This window comes from Canis lupus, chromosome 6 (genome assembly GCF_003254725.2).
Source record: "Canis lupus dingo isolate Sandy chromosome 6, ASM325472v2, whole genome shotgun sequence".
NCBI classification, from domain to species: domain Eukaryota; kingdom Metazoa; phylum Chordata; class Mammalia; order Carnivora; family Canidae; genus Canis; species Canis lupus.
In genome coordinates, this window is record NC_064248.1 from 40,717,133 (window position 1) to 40,739,911 (window position 22,779).

Below are 22,779 nucleotides of genomic sequence, written 5' to 3' on the forward strand. Positions count from 1 at the left end.
GGTGGGGGTGGGGGTGGGGGGAGCGCGCCCCTGGGGTGGGGGTGGGGGAGAGCGCGCCCCTCGGGGTGGGGGTGGGGGTGGGGGTGGGGGGAGCGCGCCGGGGAGCGCGCTCCTCGGGGGTGGTGCCCCGGCCCGGCCGCTCGGGAGCGCGCCCTGTGCTCCACCCCGCGTCCGTCCCGCCCGCGGGCTTGGGACGCGGCCCGCACTGGCGCGGCGGGCGAGCAAGGTAGGCCGAATAGCGGGCGAGGCCGGCCTCAGCGCCCGGGGGCGGTGCGGGTGGAGGACCGCGGACGGGCGGGCGGGGCACGGGGGCCGGCGGGCAGCGTGAGGCGCGTGGCGGGGGCCCTGCCTCCCGGGACCGCACTGTGCGGAGCGCGGGAGAGGCGCCCGCTGGGGGCCGGAGCGCGGACGGGCTGGGGGACCTGGCGGGCGGGCAGATGCGGGCTGGAGGGACCTAGAGGGCGGGCGGCCGCGGGCTGAGGGCACCTGACGGGAGGGCAGGTGCGAGTTGGGGGACCTGGCAGGCGGGCAGGCGCGGGCTGGGAGGACCTGGAGACCGGGCAGGCACGGGCTGGGGGTACCTGGCGGGCGGGCAGATGCGGGCTGGGGGCACCTGGCGGGCGGGCAGGCGCGGGCTGGGGGTACCTGGCGGGCGGGCAGATGCGGGCTGGGGGCACCTGGCGGGCGGGCAGGCGCGGGCTAGAGGCACCTGGAGAGCGGGCCGGCGCGGGCTCGGGGGACCTGGAGAGCGGGCAGGCGCGGGCTAGAGGCACCTGGCGGGCGGGCAGGCGCGGGCTGGGGGGACCTGGCGGGCGGGCAGGCGCGGGCTGGGGGCACCTGGCGGGCGGGCAGGCGCGGGCTGGGGGCACCTGGCGGGCGGGCAGGCGCGGGCTGGGGGCACCTGGCGGGCGGGCAGGCAGGCGCGGGTTGGGGGCACCTGGCGGGCGGGCAGGCGCGGGCTGGGGGGACCTGGAGAGCGGGCAGGCGCGGGCTAGAGGCACCTGGCGGGCGGGCAGGCGCGGGCTGGGGGGACCTGGCGGGCGGGCAGATGCGGGCTGGGGGCACCTGGAGGGCGGGCAGGCGCGGGCTAGAGGCACCTGGCGGGCGGGCGGGCGCGGGCTGGTGGGACCTGGCGGGCGGGCAGATGCGGGCTGGGGGCACCTGGAGGGCGGGCAGGCGCGGGCTAGAGGCACCTGGCGGGCGGGCAGGCGCGGGCTCGAGGGACCTGGAGAGCGGGCAGGCGCGGGCTGGGGGGACCTGGCGGGCGGGGAGGCGCGGGCTAGAGGCACCTGGAGGGCGGGCAGGCGCGGGCTGGGGGGACCTGGAGAGCGGGCAGCCGCGGGCTCGGGGGACCTGGAGAGCGGGCAGGCAGGCGTGGGCTCGGGGGACCTGGAGGGCGGGCAGGCAGGCGCGGGCTGGGGGCACCTGGCGGGCGGGCAGATGCGGTTGGGTCGGCTCTCCGCGCCTCCCCGTCGCCTGCCCTCCTGCTGCCTCCCGGCCCCTTTCGCGTCCTCTTCACCCCCCGCCCCCGCGCGGGCAGGGCCAGGCTCCGCCCCCCGCATCCTTTCCTGGCCGCCGGCAGAGCCCGGCGGAAATCCGCGTCCTGGGGCTTTGGCAAATAATGCCTTGGTTTTGTTTTAAACGGCTACCAAGAACTGTCGCCCCAGTGCCACAAAAACTGCGGTTAGGTACGCGTTCCAGTTTTCACTGCTGGGCTCGGATTCCTTGGCAAAGGGATTGGGGGCAGATTTGAAGCTGAGACCTGCGGTGACTTTGTGTTTATCTGAAGCTCATCTACGTGGACTGAGGGGTCTGTGGGCCCAAGGCAGAAAGCCTAATGCTGCTCTTTTGCATCCTCACTCTGTGCTTTCTTTACGTTAGGATACATTTGAAAACCAGAAAACACACCGGGGAAATGATTGGTCCAGTTCCCCCAAATTTTAATTTTATAAAACAGTCCCCAAAGGCAGTTCTGTAGTTCTTGTGACATCATCAGATTTTAACCCATTTGATCCAATTTACTAAAAAAAAGTTACTTAATCTTCTAGACTCTTTAGGATTAACAATTACAAGGATATCACATTTGTCAGAAGACCAAGTTAGACTTAAGAAAAATAACTGTTTCCTCTTATGCTTTCTTTGGGCCTTATGGTTCTGTGGCTTTTTTATAAAGAGTTTAGGGCTTTCTTCTCGTGGAATATCCAGAATTTACTTTCTTATTGTTTTTTAGCAGTCACCACGTAGAGGGGACAGTATTAAGGAATTCTTATTACCAGTGCCATTCAAATATTTGTGAAATTTAAGAATTGTAACTGCAGTTCTGATTTCATGGATCTTCAAAGAAAGCAGGGAAGGTAGGTGAGAGATGCAAGAATATTTCGTTAAGCACTCTTACTACTATATGAAGGTTATTCCTGCATATTTTCGAAGGTTTCTTAAATTATTAACCATTAAAATTTTAACTTTGTTTGCTTGGCAGTTAGCCAGCCTTACTTCCAGCTTTCAACTATGAAAATGCATGGGCATAAGAGTCTTTCCTCATCAAGTCCGTGCCCTTAAAATTTTCAGTTGTCATTAGCATACTGGTAAATCATTTCAAGCCTTGCTTCTCTCCTAAACTGTTTAAACAATAAGAACCCTCAAAGCCTGAGGAGATAGGAATCCCAGATGATTCATACATGCAAAGAATTAAGTGTTGTTCTGGAACCCTGTGGCTAGTTACGGTTGTACAGAATTGGTAAATTTAGCTGTCATTGTTATATTGTATGCTTTTTCTGTTCTAGGAAAAAACCCTTTGAGATAGCTACTTTACAAATCAGAATACTGTAACTCAGAGCTTAGTAACTTTTCTAAAATCATACAGCTGGGACTTGATAAAGCTAGGATTTGCAGTTGGGTAAAGCTGATCACATAGCTGTGTTCTTTCCGTTGCACCACATGGACTAGTTAATGTTTTATTTTGCCTAATCTATCCTTTCCTCATTTTTGTCTTTCCTTCCATAGGAGGAAATTTCAGTGTTTTCCCTTTTATTTTATCTTTTTTGAGATCAGCAACTATTGTGAGAAAGGGTAGGAAAATTGATATCCTAGATTTAAAATAGTACTTAGTTTCAGATGGTACATTATTTTAAAGCACACTGGTACACTTAACCTGATGAGCACCAGGTGTTGTATGGAAGTGTTGAATCACTGTATCGTACACCTGAAACTGATATAATCCTGTATGTTCAAACTAATTTTAAAAAACACACAAGTATTGACTCTAAAGAAAAATAGCTTATTAACAATTCTATAGCATAGTGTCCTACCCATGAACAAATATTGGTGCATTGACTTGAAATTGTCCATGTTTAAAAGAATGTGGTTTGAAACATTCTTATTTTCTTTGTATGTAGATTTCAGGATTTAAAAAGCTGCAGGTTTATGGAGATTTGAAGACCAATATTTTATGAACTTGTAAAACAGGTAATTCATCTCTTACAGTCTAAAAGAGAAACAGCCATTTACTGATCATCTGTGACAGTATTTTACATATAGTTCTTGCATAAACCTTGAAGTATGTACTGTTTTAGACCATTTAACAGTACTAAGAGCTACCCCTTATTATGTATCAGTAATGTGTTTCTTTACTTGTGCTGTCATGCAATCCCTGTAATAGCTGTTCAGCATAGACCAATAGAACTTTTCCATGATAATGGGAATGTTCTATATGTTCACCATCCTTTAGTGGTAGCCACTAGACACATGTGGCTTTTGAGGACTTGACATATGGCTAGTATGACTGAATGACTGAATTTTTAAGTTTTGTTTTAGCCAATTGAAATTTTAGTTTAAATAGCCATGTGTGGCTAGAGGATACTGTTTGGGACCTATGGTTATTCTAAGGTCTTAGAATCTGGATAACCTGGGAAAATGGCAATATTGTTTACTGAAATAGAAAAAACATGAACCTTTTTGGGGTTTAAGAGGATTTGTTTTTGGCTGTTTGTTCATTCAGAAAATATTTAGTGATTACTATGGGCAAGGCCCTCTATTGTGCATAGGTAGTGAAGTAGAGTCTCTCTCATCAAGGATTTTATCCACTTAAGACCTTTTCCTTATTTATCATACTGTAGAGACAGTAAGTCATAAGAGATGTGCAAATCAAGTGTTCTCAGAGGAAGGAATGCTTATTTACAGATGCAAAGAGATTAGGGAAGGTCATGTGTGGAAGAAGGTATATTTGAGCTCGATTTTAAAGACTAGGAAGGATGTGGGCATACAACAATGGTTAAAGGAGGAAGAGGCTATGCTTCTGGCAGTGAGGTGGACACAAATGTTTTGAAAATTCCTTTTGCCAAAATACCTAAATGCTGGTTAAATTATATTAGCCTTTAAAATGCGTTGCAGGCCTGTAGAACAGAAAGGGAAATCCCCAGGCCTAAAAGGTCAAAGAAAGAGTAGAAATCAGAGTAATAAACTAGCAGAGTGTCTTGTTGTTTGGCTGGTAGCAGAAGTAAAGCACAATTAAGGACAGGTGGTAGGTTTCCTCTTGCTCACCACCCAAGGTAGAAAGAGAATTCATACCCCTTTGACCTCCCAGGTATATAACTCCAAGAGGCACCATTCACATGGTAGTTTGTATAAATGTGTTTCAGGGAGTGATTTTTTTCGTAAAAGTTAAAGATGAGTATTTCTACTTGAAATTGTACAACCCATGGCCTTGAAGAACCACCTTCCTCCAAATTTGGCCGGGATCCTCAAAATTCTACTCAGTGAAAGGAGGGCTAGGAAAAATATCTCCTTCCTGGCAAAGGGGGATCACAAAGAAATGTGTATATTTTCACCTAGATCCAGGTCAGGGAGTAAAGCTACCCCTTGAGAACTTGAAACTACAGAGTCTGGGACCACTCAGATTTGGGGTTCAAATGTACATATCTGCATGGTCTAAAAAAACCTGGAAGTTAGGAAATTAAAGTTGGCCCGGGTTGGTAATATGCCAGAGTGCCTGATAAAAATAGATATAGACCTTCCCTGGAATGATTCACCCTTAAAACTAAGCCTTTTAGAATACTCCCAATTAAAATTATCCTAATACAAGTTTATAGTCAAAAGCTATAAAACAGGTGCAAGGGTTAGTGAAATCAACAATATGAAAGTAGATTCCTCTAAGGATATTATGTTAGAATTATACAAAACAAATTAAAATAATGTTCAAAGAAAGAAGAATTAAAGATTTTAGAAGTAATTAAAAATTTATAGAAATTGAGAATTATTGTCCCAGGAACTTACACCGGGGAAAGCACTATAGGAATGTGGCAAGGAATCGCCATGTTTAATGCGATGAAGGGACGCCTGGGTGGCTCCGTGGTTTAGTGCCGCCTTCCGCCCAGGGCTTGATCCTGGAGACCAGGGATCAAGTCCCGCATCCCGCTCCCTGCACAGAGCCTGCTTCTCCCTCTGCCTGTGTCTCTAGCGCCCTCTCTCTCTCTCTCTCTCTCTCTCTCTCTGGGTCTCTCATGAATAAATAAATAAAATCTTTAATAAATAAATAAATATACATATTTAGCAACAAGTCAGATGATCAAAGTAAATGACAAGCGTAAGTCAAAAATGGCTGACTACAACAACAAAAAAATTGTTCTTACAAAGTTCACAGGAAATATTCAGTTTCTGTCCATCAAACTATGAGAAGATAGTCCTCCAAACATGATATTATTTCCACATGCATAGGGGTAGTTTCTTAAAATTTGAAGGTATTTCTGTATTTTTAAAAATTAAGTGCATTCAGATACATTAGTGTTTCCAAATTCACTTATGGTTACTTAATAACATCCTCAGTCTGGAATTTAAGAGAGAAGGTGGTGATGTGTGATATGTGTATACTTAGATGCTCTTTTTCTTTCCCCTCTTATATTAGGAGCTAGAAATATAACAAAACAGCTGGTTCCTGCTCTGTCAGAACCTAGTTTCGTGAGGAAGATAAAACCAAGCAAACAAGCAACAGTTAAGTGAGATGAATGCCCTGATCGAGGAAGTAAAGGGTGCTCTTGGAAACAAAGTAGGGATACTCAGCTGAAGCCAGAAGAGTCGGTATTTGAAAATATATAGGAGTTAATAGGTGGTAGAGGGGCTGGAGGGTGATAGCATGGTGTCTGTTACCCAGACAGCAGTATGCATGAAGGTCTGCGAGTGTACAAGAGAGCTTGACACATTTGAACATATATAGCAGTATAGCATAGTGATTGGTGTTGGAACAGGACTGCCTGAGTTTGAATTCTGTCTCTACCAAGTCCTGTGACTTTGGACAGTTCTCTTAACCTCTGTAACTCTATTGTGAGAAGTAAATGAGATCGTGTATTTAAGGCGCTTAGCACGTGCTGACAGAGAATAGACTCTGTGTTTGCTTTTGTTAATGGTGATGAAGATGAGAGCTAGAGCATGGAATTGGGAACGGAGAAGTAGCCAGAGATGAATTACCAAAAAGTGAGTAGAGATCAGACGATGCAAAGACCTTATAGACTGAGTTAAGGAGGAAAGACAATTTATAAGGGCACAGGGAGGCCCTGAAAGATTCTCTGTAGGAGAATAGGTGGTCAGATTGGTATTTCAGAATTAGAAGGATCACCCTGGTTTTAGGGTGGAGTCTAGATGGGTTGTGGTCCACACTAGAAAAGGACCATTTGGGAGATTATAATAATAATCTGGAGAAGAAAAGATGATGTTTTAGGTAGAGTAGTGGTAATGGAGATGGACAGAAGGGGTAGATTTGAAGGAAATTTAGGAGGTTGAATAAACAGTACTAACTACTAGATTATGTGTGTAAAGCTGGAGGAGAAAAAATATTTCTGGGTATGGCAGTGGGTGAAGCTTGGTTCCATTTACTGAGAAATTGAAAGCAACCAGGTGTTAGTAGATGGTGTGGGGGATGATTTCAGAAGTGGAACAGCTCATGGTGATGAGTATAAAAGATTGTGGGAGTGGATGGCTAAAGTAGGAGATTAAATACTTGTGAATAATCTCTAATTTGTTTTTTCCACCTCAGAAGACCTGTTTGAGATGTGGTGGTTTCAGCAAGGTCTCAGTTTCCTCCCTTCTGCCCTAGTAATTTGGACAGCTGCTGCTTTCATATTTTCATACATTACGGCCATAATACTTCACCATGTTGACCCTGCTTTGCCTTATATCAGGTCAGTGAAACATATTCTTTCATAGGAGGCTGTTTATGTATCATTCACATTTTAACATCGAAGCAAACATTGCATGTTAACATTTTAAAATTCAGATTTTTTTTTACCATTACACCAAAAAAGAATATAAAGAGGAAGTTACATTTGGCTCTTTCCATGTGATAGAGGAAGGTGGGGTAAAAACAGGGGTAAGATTCACTTAGTGAATTATGACACTTTAAGGGCCTTGTCTTCTAAATAAGTATTTGAGGTTGTCTCAGAAGATAAAAGTGAATATGGTCTCACTCATATGCAGAATGTAAGAAATAGTGCAGAGGACCATAAGGGAAGGAGGGGAAACTGAGTGGGGAAAAATCAGAGTGAAAGACAAACCATGAGAGACTCTTAACTCTGGGAAACAAACTGAGGGTTACTCAGTGGGCGGATGGGGTAACTGGGTGACAAGCTTTAAGGAGGGCCCATGATGTGATGAGTGCTAGGTATTATATGCAACTGGCAAATTATTGAAAACTACATTGGAAAATAATGATGTACATATATGTATGTCAGCAAACTAAGATTTAAAAAGATTGAAGTGGAATTATTCAAAAAATGCTGCAAACAACAGTAATAGTATTATAAGATAATGATAATGACAACTATTTTTCGATCTACTTTGCACAAAATAATGTTCTAAGCATTCTTCAGGTGAGGAATACTTGAAACCTTACAACTACCCTTTGAAGTAAGAATTATTATTTTGAGAGCGGGCCACATGACTTAGTGAGTGATGGAACCAAAATGCAGTTTGTCTGGGCAATTTGACTCTAGAGACTCTACTCTTAATCTTTATGACATATTATCTAGATCTTTCTGACAAATTATCAAAATTTATCAGTAATATTTTTGAAATTTCAAAACTAATAATGATGGAAGTATGGGTACTCAGTTGCTTGTGCTATGTTTGTAACTCTTTTTTTTCCAATTTTAAAGACAGTATATACTTACCCTAACAAATTTTAAACAATTATAAAAGTAACTAAAACTGATTATAAAAGTAAAAAATGAAAGTCTGTTTCAACCCATCTCCAGTTCCTTCCCATCCAGAGGTAATTAATGGTTTGGTTGATTTCCTTCCTTAGTTTGTTCTGTTGTTATAAGTTGTTTCATTTATTTATTTGTTTACATTCTGAAAAATAACCTCTCCAACACAGAAAATAATGAACTTTTAAAAGATGATAAACCAAGAGGCTATAAATTTATCTTTTTAGAATATTGAGAAAAGATCAAATGTTACCATTTACATTTGTTCCCACAATGGTATGGTATGGAGCAAAGGATATCAACAAATTTGGTACACTTTGGGAATATGTACAAAAACCAAAGATACTTTAGAATTTAAGGTTCCAATTCTAGGAATAATATGGTGAATAATCACCACTGATTACCACTTTGCTAGAGGAACATGTAGCTTAGGGAACCAGTTCATTCTTTAGTAACTTTTTAGAGACCATACATCTGTTATTCTGGAGTGTCTTTCAGCATTTTTCTTTCCCCTTTGAGAACTTGTCTGCTTTCACTTTAAAGTGCTTTTAATCATTTAAGAGGCCTTTGGGTTCTTTTTCAGAGTTTCAGTTCTCTGATGGTACTGCATGTGATTTTCTTATAGTACTGTAGACACTTCCTTCTCCGTCCCTCTCCTGCCCTTTTATTTTTCTGCTACTGACCTTATTATTATTACCCTGGGATCTTTTTCAACATTCTCATACATTTAAACTCAGAACTACTTAATTTTACTTCTCGCTCATTTCCTTCATCTGCAGAATGATTAAGTTAGACTAGATGCTTTGCAAAGTTCTTTTCAGCTCATAGACCTCATCTAAAAGGTTTGTTAATAGTCCCAAAAGACATAACCAAATGTAAATTTCACTCCAAAGACAATTTCAGTGCAAGTGTGCCTCGGGTGTTCTCTTAGTTGGTTTAAGTAGCGGATGCCTAGGGAGAATGCACAAGATGAGTATTAGGGCACGAGAACAAATTATTAGAATCTCTATGTATATTTTTTAATTTCAATATTTAAACTTATATAATAAATACATATATTTTGAAGTTACATAATCAGAATTTTTTTTTTTGATGGCAGGTATTCAAATAGTTTGATGACCACTGAGTTGGAGTGCTGTGCTGATGAGGTGATGGACTTGGCTCTTTTCACTTGTAGGCCAGTTTGTATCGGTCTGTTCCAGAGCCGAGGCAGGAACACACTTAGCCATCTCGGAAATGCGTGCTTTTATTTCCTTATGGGATATTTGGAAACTCTAGTGTCTCTTGAAATACAGGTAGTCAAATTTTAGGAAATCTGAAAATTTTTTCTGATTAGAAGAATATATATTTACATTATTCTTGAAAATTTGATAGGTTGAGGAAACAAACAACAAAACCATAATCTCCACTCCCTGAAGATGATCAGTGTAACAAAATCTTCTGTTTCTAAAGATACATCTTAGAGTCTGAAGGAGCAATCCTTAGAATTTATATGTGTTACTTTACTTTTCCTAAACCTAACCCAAATGTTCACCAGACCTTATTGATTCCTTACCAGACATGACTTTCCATCTCTTTTCTATTCTCATTACATCGCTTTAGTTGAGATCTTTATTATCTCTTTCCTCTAGTACTTCAATTCATGGCCAAAGACTTTATCTTTTTTATCTTTACTAGTTTGAGGGAAGGGAAAGAAACTAACATCTAATGGGTGTCTCCCCTGTGTCTGCTGCTGTGCTAGATCTTCACCTGTATTGTCAGTTTTGTTACCTCATGTTGAGCTGATGAGGCTGGGAGGGAATTAATAGCCTCATTTTGCAGATAAACAATAGTCATAGAGAGATGAAAGAGTACCCCCCCCCAAAAAAAAAGAAAAGAGTACCCAAGGTTCCTCAGTAAATGGTGGGTGGGCTGATGATCCGAATTTGTGTTTTCCATGCTGCCCTGAAACACAAACATGTAAGTCAATGCATTCCAATACATTTTGATAAGTGATTTCAACAGAAGTCTGGACAGATGCTCTGTGAGTCCTCATTTTGCTAGAGGAGTTGGCCAAGGCTATGGGGGGGGGGGGGGGGAGGAAAAATTGGTCTTGCATGGAAGCTCCAGGAGGGCAAGAGATTTATCTCATTTACTAACTACTATATTCCTGTCCCTAAAATGCTGTTGGGCACACAGTAGGTACTTGATAAGTTTTTTTTTTTAATTAACAGGAAATGAGTAGGTATTAATGGAATTATAGACAGGGTTAACAACAGATGACAAAAGCAGAGTTGTGAAAGGACCTGGTTTAGGGAACATTCAGGTGAGACAGTTGAACATACCTGTCCAACTGATGGAAATCAGTAACAGAGCCCTAACGTTCCCAGCATAGGGTAAAAAACAAAAAACATTTTATTTTTTAAAATCAATTTCTATTGATTTCTGTTATGTGAAAAAGAAATAATTTCAACTGATAGGAGAAAAAAGTAAACAAGGTAAGCACTGTGAGCTCAAACTGTCATGTTCTCATAAAATTATATGAATTAAACTTACAAATACATGAAAAGATACAGGATTTGAAATAACCCCTGTTATTTCTTATTCCTTAGGAAAAATACACATGTATGTCTAGTATGAGAAATCCACACACCTTCTTTTTTTTTCTTTCAGTGACACTGGTACAGTAGCTCCAGAAAAATGCTTGTTTGGGGCAATGTTAAATATTGCTGCAGTTCTGTGTAAGTAATGCAAATTGTTTTAAAAATCAAAATTAATAGTGAAATTGGCCTTTCCTTCTTTAAACACTTGCGTGACTTGTTTTACTTTCTGGTTATACCTGAGGGAATGTTATCACTAAATTTTAATCACAGATGTTTCTTTTAAAAGAAAAGCAATTGCTAGAAATGCTAAATTATAGAAATAAATCTTTAAAAAATATCTATGAGGCTATTTTCCAAATAGAAGTTGTAAGGTGTAACCAAATATTTCTTGAGACGTGAAGTGGATTTCACATGACCCTGTAGAGGACAAAAAGCTATAAACCAACTGACCACAACTAACACCAACTAAATTCATTTAGGGTAAATAATTTAGAAGTTTTCAGAGTAGCATTGGAACCATGTTTTGTTTTGTTTTGTTTTAATTTTAAAGATTTTATTTATTTATTCAAGAGAGACACAGAGAGAGAGAGGCGCAGAGACATAGGCAGAGGGAGAAACAGTCTCCATGCAGGGAGCCTGACATGGGACTTGATCTCGGGACTCCAGGATCACACCCTGGGCTGAAGGCAGGCGCTAAACTGCTGAGCCACCCAGGGATCCCCCATGGTTTTTTGTTTGTTTGTTTGTTTGTTTGTTTGTTTAAGATTTATTTATTTATTTATTCAGAGAGAGCGAAAGAGAGGCAGAGACACAGGCAGAGAGAGAAGCAGGCTCCATGCAGGGAGCCCGACGCGGGACTCTATCCCGGCCCCCAAGATCACACCCGGGGCTGCAGGCAGCACTAAACCGCTGCGCCACCGGGGCTACCCCATGTTTTGGTTTTTGAAAACTGTTCTGTCACCAAAGGAATGAAATTCTACTCTATTTTGCATTCTTGTTCATTATTTATTTTTTGAATCAAACTTTTATTAATAATTTACTAAAATATTTTTCCAGCAATCATGATTGTTTTAAATATTTGCATTCTTCATATATTTATTATCTGCTTGGGTCAAAAATTGAAGTTAAGGAAATGAATGATTCAGTGCATAGAAGTTTATCTTATGACTAAAGTTTTCAAAAATATGTCTACAAAAGCATATATGTTTTATTTTCTATACTTTTAAGTTCTTTGGCAATGTTTTTGCAATGGAAAATTTGATTTGCCCCTTCCTTGACTAACAAGGATGGTAAAGTGAGTGTTTTTTTTTTTTGTTTTCTGTGTAATTGACTGCTATATCTGATTCAGCCCTGTTGTAATAATTTGAAATAAAACTAAATGAGAGTGGGGCAAATAAATCATATTTTGGTGTTTTGGGTTTTTTTTTTTTTTGTCTGTTTTTTTTCCCCATATTTAACACCAATTACTTTAGACTTTAATGCTAATCATATAGAATATTTTGTTTTCTATAAAGTTTATCATTAGAGATTTTCCAAAAGCATCAAACTTACCTCTTAAATTTTATCCTAAATATTTATAAATGTGAGGCCCACAAGAGGCCAGAGATATTACTAGTTCCAAAATGCAACCTTAAATGTTCTTAAAGTCAACAGCTGTTCCTGTTGTTTTTTTTTCTCTTCTTTCAAACCAACTTTGAAAGGAAGATTCATATTATGTGACCTTTGTTAACTCTTTATTGGCAACTTTATTCCCTGGTTACTTATTACTTTGTTGTCTTTTGGGTTATCTCTTCCCAGGCATTGCTACCATTTATGTTCGTTACAAGCAAGTTCAAGCTCTGAGTCCTGAAGAGACTCATATCATCAAATTAAACAAGGCTGGCCTTGTACTTGGATTACTGAGTTGTTTTGGACTTTCTGTTGTGGCAAATTTCCAGGTTTGTGTTTTAACCCAGCACAGGCATTTTCCTGAGGTTCATAAATTCATACATGTTAAAAAGGAAACCTGAAACATTCAGTTACACACTGTCACTGTTTTTTTGCCTTAGCAAAGTAGAGTCCCCTGCCTTTAAATGATTTGGCCATCTTTGAGATCATTACACATGCAATGAGAAAACTGCATTTTCGGTAAGCTCCTGAACACCTATAAATTATTCCGACCTTTTAAGGATTCACAGGCCTCTATTTATTAGACTCTTCATTACTACTTATTTGGAGATTACTCCAAGACCAGAGAGAATTGGTATAAATTATAAGTGACACAATTATAAATTTAAACTTTAAAAAAATATGTGGCTAGGGGTCGCCTGGCTGGTTCGTTTGGTAGAGCATGTGACTCTTGATCTCCAGGGTGTGAGTTCGAGCACCATATTAGGTGTAGTGATTACTTAAAGATATTTGGGGAAAAACTATACCTAATAAGTTACACGCATTTACCTATTTTACATTCTTGTTTAGATATTCCCATTGATCACCTTTATCTCTAGGTTCTGAGCCCCTCTTATGCAGGAGTAGAGAGAGGATATGGAGCTTTTCCGGGTTTTTCTTAGGGAATTCTTAAAGTAGCAGGTCAACCTTCACAAATATTTGCAAACTCTTCACATACCTTTCTATTGACATTCTTTCAGATGAGTCTTTGGTAATAACAGTTGTATCCTGGGCATATGGGTGTTTTTTGATTAATATCTTTGCAGTCTTCAAAGTTTCAGTTTAGACATTTGATAACCTATTTAGACATCTAATAATTATTTATACACACTCCTGCAGATACACATATAGAGGCACATTCATGCATCCACTGCACGTATTTTTGGCTGATGGCTTTTCTTCCACAATGATTTAAGGCTCAGACACTGTCCATCTTTGAGCTCTCCCATTCCTTAAGTCCTTATTATCTTCTGCATCTAGCCAGTTGAAACAGTTAAAGAGAACATGCAGAAATCACACCTCCTTCTTAACAACCTTGACGTGGCAGTGACTCACTTCATTCTATTAACATTTATTAGCTAGACACAAGAGGGGCTGGGAAATGAAGTCTTACTGAGCATCAGTTCTTAGGGGTAACTGTGTACTATAGAAGGGACACAAAATTTTTGGTGGTTAGCTGTCTTTGACCCAAATAGGGTCCTGCCTTCACTCATCAATTTCTAAAGCTTAGTGTTAAAAATATGTTTTGGGGAATTTTTAGTATATGGCTGGTGATTCTTTGTTTTAGTTGTCCCTTTATCAATTTAACAGTATCTCTCATCACTGTATGTTAAAAATGAATCCCAAAGTGACCTCCATACTTAAGATGCTACCCCTATTAGTAACTGGTATTTGTTTATACAGTCCAGTGAATTCCAATGGCAGTTCCTGGGCTACTCATGCCCCCTTCTTTCTACCTTTTTTGCATTCACCTACAAAAACAGTTTATATACTTTTTTTTTTTTTTTTTTTTTTTACTGTTTTCCTTTCAGCTTTCATTCTAATTCACCTTCACCACAGGGGTCCTGGGCTTTGTAATTTTGAATCAAATTTCTTTTACTCTCTTGATCATATCTTTTCATGCAACTTTGGACCTTTTGAATTTCCTCTACATCCTTCACTGATGGCTTGATTGCTGGGCCCTGTTTATAAGCAGACTCTGTAACAGCACCTCCTGTTCTTCCTTCCTTTCTCATGTAAACTTTTACTGCCTGTTTTAAGTGGTGAGTGCATTGTTCCCTCCTCTTCCCACTTATCTCTTGCAGAAACTAACTCTAGTTCTAGAGTTTGACTTGGAAGAGAATCTAGCACTGTGTTTTAAAGTAGCGAAGGACAAACAGTGTATGTTCTCATTCATTTGGGGAATATAAATAATAGTGAAAGGGAATATAAGGGAAGGGAGAAGAAATGTGTGGGAAATATCAGAAAGGGAGACAGAACATAAAGACTCCTAACTCTGGGAAATGAACTAGGGGTGGTGGAAGGGGAGGAGGGCGGGGGGTGCGGGTGAATGGGTGACGGGCACTGAAGGGGGCACTTGACGGGATGAGCACTGGGTGTTATTCTGTATGTTGGTAAATTGAACACCAATAAAAAATTAATTTATTAAAAAAAATAAAGTAGCGACTTGTTGATTTTACCTCTTAAACATTTCTTGAAGATATCTGCTTCTCTCCATTTCCATCTCTGCTTCTCTCCCTACCGTCTCCTTCTCAACCAGTTCAGACTTCATTATCTCACACCTGGGCTACTGCGATAGCCTCCTAAATACTTCCTTTGTGTTCACTCTTACATCCCTTTCATTTAATACTGCAGCCAGTATACTCTTTTGGAATTATATATACATCTCACTCTGTTTCCCTGTACCCCTGCTTAAAGCTCTATAGCTCCAAAGTTCCATGAAAAGATGTAATAAGAGGGATCCCTGGGTGGCACAGCGGTTTAGCACCTGCCTTTAGCCCAGGGCGCGATCCTGGAGACCCAGGATCGAATCCCATGTCGGGCTCCGGGTGCATGGAGCCTGCTTCTCCCTCTGCCTATGTCTCTGCCTCTCTCTCTCTCTGTGTGTGTGACTATCATAAATAAATAAAAATTTAAAAAAAAAGAAAAGATGTAATAAGAGAGAAAAAGGAATTTGATAAACTACCAAGCTCCTTAATTAATTCAAAGGTCTTGCATGATCTAGCTGCATGATCTACTTTTCCAGCCTTGTTCTGCATCATTCCTCCTCTTTTTTTTTTTTTTGAAAGAAATTATTTCTTTATTCATGAGAGACAGAGAAGCAGAGACATAGGCAGAGGGAGAAGCAGGCTCCCCGGAAGGATCCCAATGTGGGACTCAATCCCAGACCCCTGAGCCAAAGGCAGACACTCAACCCCTGAGCCACCCAGGTGTCCCCATCATTCCCCCACTTAATGTCCTCCCCTGTACATAGCACCAGAGTTTCTTTGTTCCTTAAATAAGACAAGTTTATGTCACTCCATTTCACATGTTTCTTTTGTTGGACATTTCACAACCCCAAACCTAAATATATCTAGATGTCTTCAAGATCTCTACACAAACTACTTTCTCAGGGAGGTCTTCTCTGTGAATAGACTTGTTCCTATATAATTTGAGTTCTCTTTGTGTTCTCTAAGCCTCTGGAAACAAATTCTTCATAGCACTTACTAATTTTATATCTATGGTTTTTAAAGTTCTTAGTTGATCTATTTCTCCATTAGTTATAAGTACAGTGGTTTTGTTCACCATTTTATATTCAGCACCTAACATACTACTTCAAACATGTTCTCATTGCTTAGTAACTTATTAAAGAAGCCAAAGAGACTAAGCAGGATGAATAAAAATTCTCTTGCTATTACTGTGGTTGTCTATGCTTAAAGAGACCTAATGAGGTTAGAAAAACTCTGACTTAAAAAATACAAATTTAATTTCTTTGAAAACAACCGTATATAATAGCATTCAGCAAAACAAACACATGGTAAGTGTCCTCGGTGCCTACTTAGAGGAATTTTTCCCTTCCTAGAAAATTTATCCTGGAGGAAACTTGGAAGGGTTAAATAAGCAGAAATCTGCATTAATTTTTAGGGCTACCATAACAAAATGCCATAAATTGTCTTATAATAATGGAAATTTGTTCTCTCAAAGTTCAGAAGGCCAGAAATCTGAAACCAAGATGTTAGTAGGGATGTGTCCCTTTTGGGGACACAGGGAAAAACCTATTCCATGCCTCTTTTCTAGTTTCTGATGGCTACCAGTAATCCTTGTTATTGCATGGCTCATGGCAACATAACTATAATATGTGCCTCTCTTGTCACAAACCATTCTTTCTTCCTATAAAATTTATCTTCAAGAAGACTTTGGATAGAGGATAAGTAAGCAGAAATTTAGTACCTGAAGTTTCATCTACTGCTTTTAGGTAAAAATTACAGACCACTCAATATATAATTTATAAGTTCTTTATCAGACATTTGCTCCTGACCACACATATCTCTATGATTTTTCTTGTGTTTGTCAAAGAATCAGGTTGTCTTTGTTTTGTTAAAGGAGATTTTTTTAATAAAATAATTTTTATTGGTGTTCAATTTACCAACATACAGAATAACACCCAGTGCTCATCCCGTCAAGTGTCCCCCTCAGTGCCCGTCACCCACTCACCCCCACCCCCCGCCCTCCTCCCCTTCCACCACCCCTAGTTCGTTTCCCAGAGTTAAGAGTCTTTATGTTCTGTCTCCCTTTCTGATATTTCCCACACATTTCTTCTCCCTTCCCCTATATTCCCTTTCACTATTATTTATATTCCCCAAATGAATGAGAACATATAATGTTTGTCCTTCTCCAATTGACTTACTTCACTCAGCATAATACCCTAAAGGAGATATTTTTTTTTTTTCTTTTTAAAGATTTTATTTATTTATTCATGATAGTCACAGAGAGAGAGAGAGGGGCAGAGACACAGGCAGAGAGAGAAGCGGGCTCCATGCATCGGAAGCCCGACGTGGGATTCGATCCCGGGTCTCCAGAATCGCGCCCTGGGCCAAAGGCAGGCGCCAAACCGCTGCGCCACCCAGGGATCCCTAAAGGAGATATTTTTAAAGAGGATAAAATAATGACTTTTGTACATGTGTCAAAGATTGTATTTAACTTCTTAATTAATGAGGGAAATGGTAGGTATTACAAATCAGCCCAAAAGAGAAGTCAAGGTACCACACATTTGTAGTCAGATAAGGAATGCTAAAATAAATTTATGATGCAAAACTGGTCATTATTCACAGAGTGATAATAACATTTAAAAGGACGCAATTTGCATTTATATAGACATGGATTATTCACATTATCAGTTTTCGATATTTTTTTAATAATGTTTTTATTTTATTTTTTTACTTTTATTTATTCAAGAGAGAGAGACAGAGAGAGAGAGAGAGACAGAAACACAGGCAGAGGGAGAAGCAGGCTCCATGCAGGGAGCCCAGCGTGGCACTCAGTCCCGGGTCTCCAGGATCACACCCTGGGCTTAAGGCGGCGCTAAACCGCTGAGCCACTTGGGCTGCCCAAGTTTTCAATATGTTAACTTCTGTCTCTGCACATAACTTCTATCATTACAGAAATTTTCTGTGAAAAATAGCTCGATGAAAGGCAAATCAAACTCCCATTTGTATAGAACCAGTCCCAGAGGCTCTAACATTCCACTGAAAGAATACTCTCTGGCCTATTTCAAGATCTTTTGCTGTTTTCCTTGTCTCTAAAATGATAAAATTGAATATACAAGCAGTAGTACTGCCAGTTAAGACCAGTTTTAAATGCGTTTATTTTAATTATAAAAATATAGAAGTAAGTGCTCTCTGTTCTTTATTTTTACTTTTTAATTCACGGGATTTTGTTGGGACTGTGTACTGATCACAGGTGGGCATCGATCAGGCTACTCTGTATTTAGCTTCATCAGTATATATGAGAATATTTTTAAGGGGAAAAATTCACCCATATTCCTGCTTGTAGCCCTAAAATAGTTAATTTTGTTTTTGCCTATATTTTCCAGCCTTTATCCATATATGTAGATAAATTCCCATAAGAAGATAAGAAGATAATTTCATTTTATGTTTTACAGGTGCTGAATTTTCTTTCTTTGTTACCCAAAGTGGTAAAGTGTGCATTTTTTTCCCTTCCCAGCAGTCATAACTTATTGCCAGTTATAACACCCCAAACTGAATCAAAGCATCCCTTTCTTTCAAAAAGAAAACCAATGGCCTTGGCAAAAACATTGTTATCTTTTGCTTCTTTACACCAAAAACTTCTTATAAAGCTTCAATTAAAAAAAAATCTGGGCTCTGTGTTTGTGAATTAGCACAGCCAATTGTAAAAGAAGGGACCCAAACCCTAACCTCTCCCCTCGTTACCCCATCATACACTCTGTGCCAGGTGCTATACAGTGAATTCTCAACCAAATGAGATACAGGCTGCATCAGCTTCAAAAACTAGAGTGGTTCAACTGAAAATATTTGTAGAATTTTTGGAGAGCTACTGTTGTCACTTTTAAGCAGAGGGTATATGTGGTAAAAAATAAAATGTAAATGGATATTGATAAGAGTGAGGCAAAGAAGAAAAAAATGAGAATTTATGGTAATCCCCTGTATAATTTATCAAAACCAATCAATGAGAGCCAAGAGGGAATGAATGTTTTAATTTTTTGAGCCTTTAATTATATTTACATTAAATTAGATTTAAGTTGAAACTCGTTCCCTCCAGCTTCCTAACCATCCTGATCCTCCTTTGCCGTGTACTATTCTTTTTCTATAGACCTTATTACCATCTAACATATGATGGACTCTATTTATTTCTAAAGTTTGTTAGTTATTGTTTGTGCTTCTTCATTTGAATGTAAACTCTGAGGGCCAGATTTTTGTCTGTTTTGTTCACTAATACATCTGAGTACTTAGAACAGTGCTTGACACAGAAGAGGCACCGAAATAAACAGATTATTCAATGTGTAAATGAATAATTACTGTCATTTTCAGTAGTGACATGAACAATTTGGTAATCTGGCTTATATGGAGTACTCTAAGAATTGCTTCAGGAAATAATCTGTAGGATGCATAGTGCTTTTTTTCCATTCAGTGAGTGTCCTCTTGAAATCACTGGCTTGTGCTTTTAAATATTGTGTTGGCAATGTGTTTTGAGTTTCTGTTATTTACTTATTTCTTCTTTTTACCTCTCAGAAAACAGCCTTTTTCATTGTACATGTATGTGGAGCTGTGCTCACCTTTGGTATGGGCTCGTTATATATGTTCGTTCAGACCATCCTTTCCTACCAAATGCAGCCCAAAATACATGGCAAACAAGTCTTCTGGATCAGACTACTGGTGGTTATCTGGTGTGGAGTAAGTGCATTAAGCAGTATCCTTTGCTGTAAAATGTGGCTACACTTGGAAGGGAATTGACTGTGAACGCTGTTGACACCTTATGGGTGAGATTCTTCGGTTAGTGACCCTAAATTAGAGGACTTGAAATATGAAATTCAAATTCTACATAGGACCTCGTTAATTGAGCTAGGAACAAAGATAACATTTAGCCTGATCGTACTCATTTCAGAGATATGAAGGATGGGTTAATGCCCTCCCTGAGAACAATTATGTAGAAGAATTTTAGGGTAGTACTGCCAATTGACAGCACAGTGGGAATGACTGTGCAAACCATTTCATAGTAATCCTCCAGGCCCATTTTTAATTTCACTACAGCTGTATAATATCCGACCTTTAAGGAAATAGGTTTGGACCTTGGAAACAAACGTATTAGTAATCTTTGTGGACCTTTAAAGTTATTTTTATTTTAAATCTAATTTAAACTTACAGGTCTTCTCTGAGATTCTCCTTGACTTTTTTTATAGTGCTGACTTGCTCATCACTTTTGTACAGTGGGAATTTTGGCACAGATATAGTACAGAAACTCCATTGGAATCCTGAGGACAAAGTAAGAACTTGGAATCTATAAAACTTAGTTTTATATTTAAGATGACTATTTTGGTTGATTTTGATGTATTTTTCATGTCATCACAAAAGGCTTTTTTCAGTAGAATAATCATTTTGTTAAATTAGGATTATTTTCTATGTATGATCGAGTTTATGTTGAACCACCTGTATTCTTCTGTCAAGTTTGAACAGTGAACATTTTCAAGACACGAAGAAAATTGTGATGGCAAAGAGTTTTCTCAGAAATTGGCTCCCCTAAATATGGATGTAATGTATAACATACCCAACTGAGATCTTTTATTATTAGAATACTTATTTTCTGAATTATTATCCAGAAGTTTATTATTATGGACTCTGCATTTGGACACCGATATAGTGGATATCTGAATAGAGATAACTTCTTTGATCCTGAGGGGAAAAGGAGGAGGAGCATATACTAAATAGGTGATAAAATTAAGTTCATCTGTTTTCACAAACCTCTCAGTGGCATTTCATTATGAATTATTTTAAAAGAATTAGCCTTGGATAAGGGCATGTTTGTGAGAATGAAAGAATGAAATAATTTACTAGATTCTCTCAGTCATAATCCATGTATTATTTAATGCTCTAAAACTAAGTTTATCATGAACATTTTTTACTTAAACATTTTTAGTGTCATTTAATGAATCTTATGGCTGTGGGAAAGGCAGTAACTTTCCAATTATAGAGTAGAAGTTCTCCTGTTCTTCGTTCTTCAGATGGAAATTTTATTTGCTCTATTTGAAGTTACAATAGCTAGATCATTTAGAAGGACTTTCCTAATGTCTGTCTTTAATTCTTGAGATATATTTAATAAATTAAAGGTTGTTTTGTTTTCTAGAAAGTTCAGTTATGAAATTAAATGTTAAGTATAAATAGAATTAAATTTTTAAACAAACCTTATTTTAAACAGTTTCATATTTACAGAAAAATTGTGAAAATAGTACAGAGGGTTCTATGTTATCAATATATTCTGTACCTACCCCTTTAATTAACATCTTTAATTAGTATGGCATGTTTATTACAATTAATAAATTCACATGGGTACATTTTTGACAAAAGGCCATAGTAGATTAATATGTCCTTAATGTTTACCTATGGCCTTTGATTTTCAGAAGGCAGATTGTTTTATAGGTTTTATGGGTTTTTTATTTGACAGAAATTCTTCTTCATTCAAATGAAATTTCACAGAACTCTTCTTTTTTTCCATTGTCCCTCAAGGGTTACGTGCTTCACATGATCACCACTGCAGCAGAATGGTCTATGTCATTCTCCTTCTTTGGTTTTTTCCTGACTTACATCCGTGATTTTCAGGTAAGAAAACACAGCATTAGATATACAGTCAAACTTCCCTCAGGTGGGATAAAAGAAATTGCTATAGGCAAGTCTCCAACCTTTTTGGAAATTAATTACACAGGCAGCAATGCCAGAAGAGGAGCTTCTCAGGTAAATCATTTCTGGTTTGGGGAAGTAGTGTATCATTAGTAAGGTGTTCAGCCTTGAAAAGAGGATTGTAAAGCAAGTAAATTTGCAAAACTTTTTTTACAAATTTTCATCAACTCTGCCTATGTTTACATAGGCCAACCTCAACATTTAGTTTCACTGATTCCTTTTAAAAAACAAAGAAAAACGAAGAACTTCTGAGTAGAAAAGCTTGGTTTTCCTAACTGTTGGTACTATAGATGACACCTTTGGCAGTACGACATCTATCTCAATCTTGTTACTTATTAGAATTGATTTACATTTCCAATCCCAAAAATATTCTTCAGAACATATTTAAGATGTGATGTCGAGGATATTGAAGATGCCTTTAAGGAATAAACATCTATATATAATTTTCTTTTCTGTTACAGAAAATTTCTTTACGTGTGGAAGCCAATTTACATGGATTAACCCTCTATGACACTGCTCCTTGCCCGGTTAACAATGAACGAACACGGCTACTTTCTAGAGATTTATGATGAAGGAATGAAATATATCTGTGATGATTATGATTCTCAGGGATTGGGGATATGTTCATGAAAGTTCCTTATTCTGCTCCGACATTTTTAACCAGTTAATCAAGGTTGACAGTGATACTGATGAATACTGATAATCAAGAAATATAAACAAAGCCATTTGATAAGTTACTTTCAAGGCTATCTTCAAGAAGACCATGTAAAAACATATATGCCCATACTTTTTTTTTTAATCCCAGAAAATAAAGGCAAAGGACTACAACATTGTAGACTTTTTTCCTACTTTATTTAAAGAGAAGCAGCAAGAAATGTACCAAGCAGTCTACAAAATCTAGCCTTTCATATTTTCTAAAGCATTGTAAACTATGTTTTTTGGGAAGCACTTTTATAAGACATTTTCCAGGATCCCAGATCATCAGCGTTGCTCAGCAGCTCCTTTAGAATTAGGTTTTGAAGTAATAGTTTTACCATTTCAATACATTTCTTAAAGTCTATACAATTTTTTCTTCTGGAATCCACTTATTAAAGGGAGCAGACCTGAATTCATGGAAGTGCTTTCAGTACTTAAGATTTGCCCAAGTGATTCTGCAGGTATGGATTTGAT

The 22,779-nt window shown here is 39.5% G+C and overlaps 1 protein-coding gene and 1 long non-coding RNA gene across 24 annotated transcripts; one reads left to right on the top strand and one right to left on the bottom strand.

Annotated features, from left to right (window-relative positions):
* Nucleotides 1–87: 87 nt before the first annotated feature.
* Nucleotides 88–22,437, top strand: DRAM2 (DNA damage regulated autophagy modulator 2). 23 transcript variants are annotated; one of them, XM_049110984.1, is made up of 12 exons: nt 153–226; nt 1,654–1,688; nt 2,231–2,354; nt 3,396–3,465; nt 5,900–5,985; nt 7,025–7,169; nt 10,845–10,912; nt 12,572–12,711; nt 19,450–19,627; nt 20,118–20,200; nt 21,439–21,531; nt 22,071–22,437. In XM_049110984.1, the coding sequence occupies exons 6-12, from the start codon at nt 7,039–7,041 to the stop codon at nt 22,176–22,178; spliced, it is 801 nt and encodes a 266-aa protein (XP_048966941.1). In that variant the 5' UTR covers nt 153–226; nt 1,654–1,688; nt 2,231–2,354; nt 3,396–3,465; nt 5,900–5,985; nt 7,025–7,038; the 3' UTR covers nt 22,179–22,437. The 23 variants fall into 23 exon arrangements, with proteins under 23 accessions (XP_025273044.1, XP_025273042.1, XP_025273047.1 ...); XM_025417259.3 differs by lacking the exon at nt 1,654–1,688 and having other exon boundaries at nt 88–226; nt 2,234–2,354; XM_025417257.3 differs by lacking the exon at nt 1,654–1,688 and having other exon boundaries at nt 94–226.
* LOC112640670 (uncharacterized) lies at nt 9,385–20,182 on the bottom strand. The gene is made up of 3 exons (XR_003124143.3): nt 20,081–20,182; nt 10,075–10,136; nt 9,385–9,520 (listed from the first exon to the last, which is right to left on the bottom strand). It is a non-coding gene; the product is annotated as an uncharacterized LOC112640670 (long non-coding RNA).
* Nucleotides 22,438–22,779: the final 342 nt, after the last annotated feature.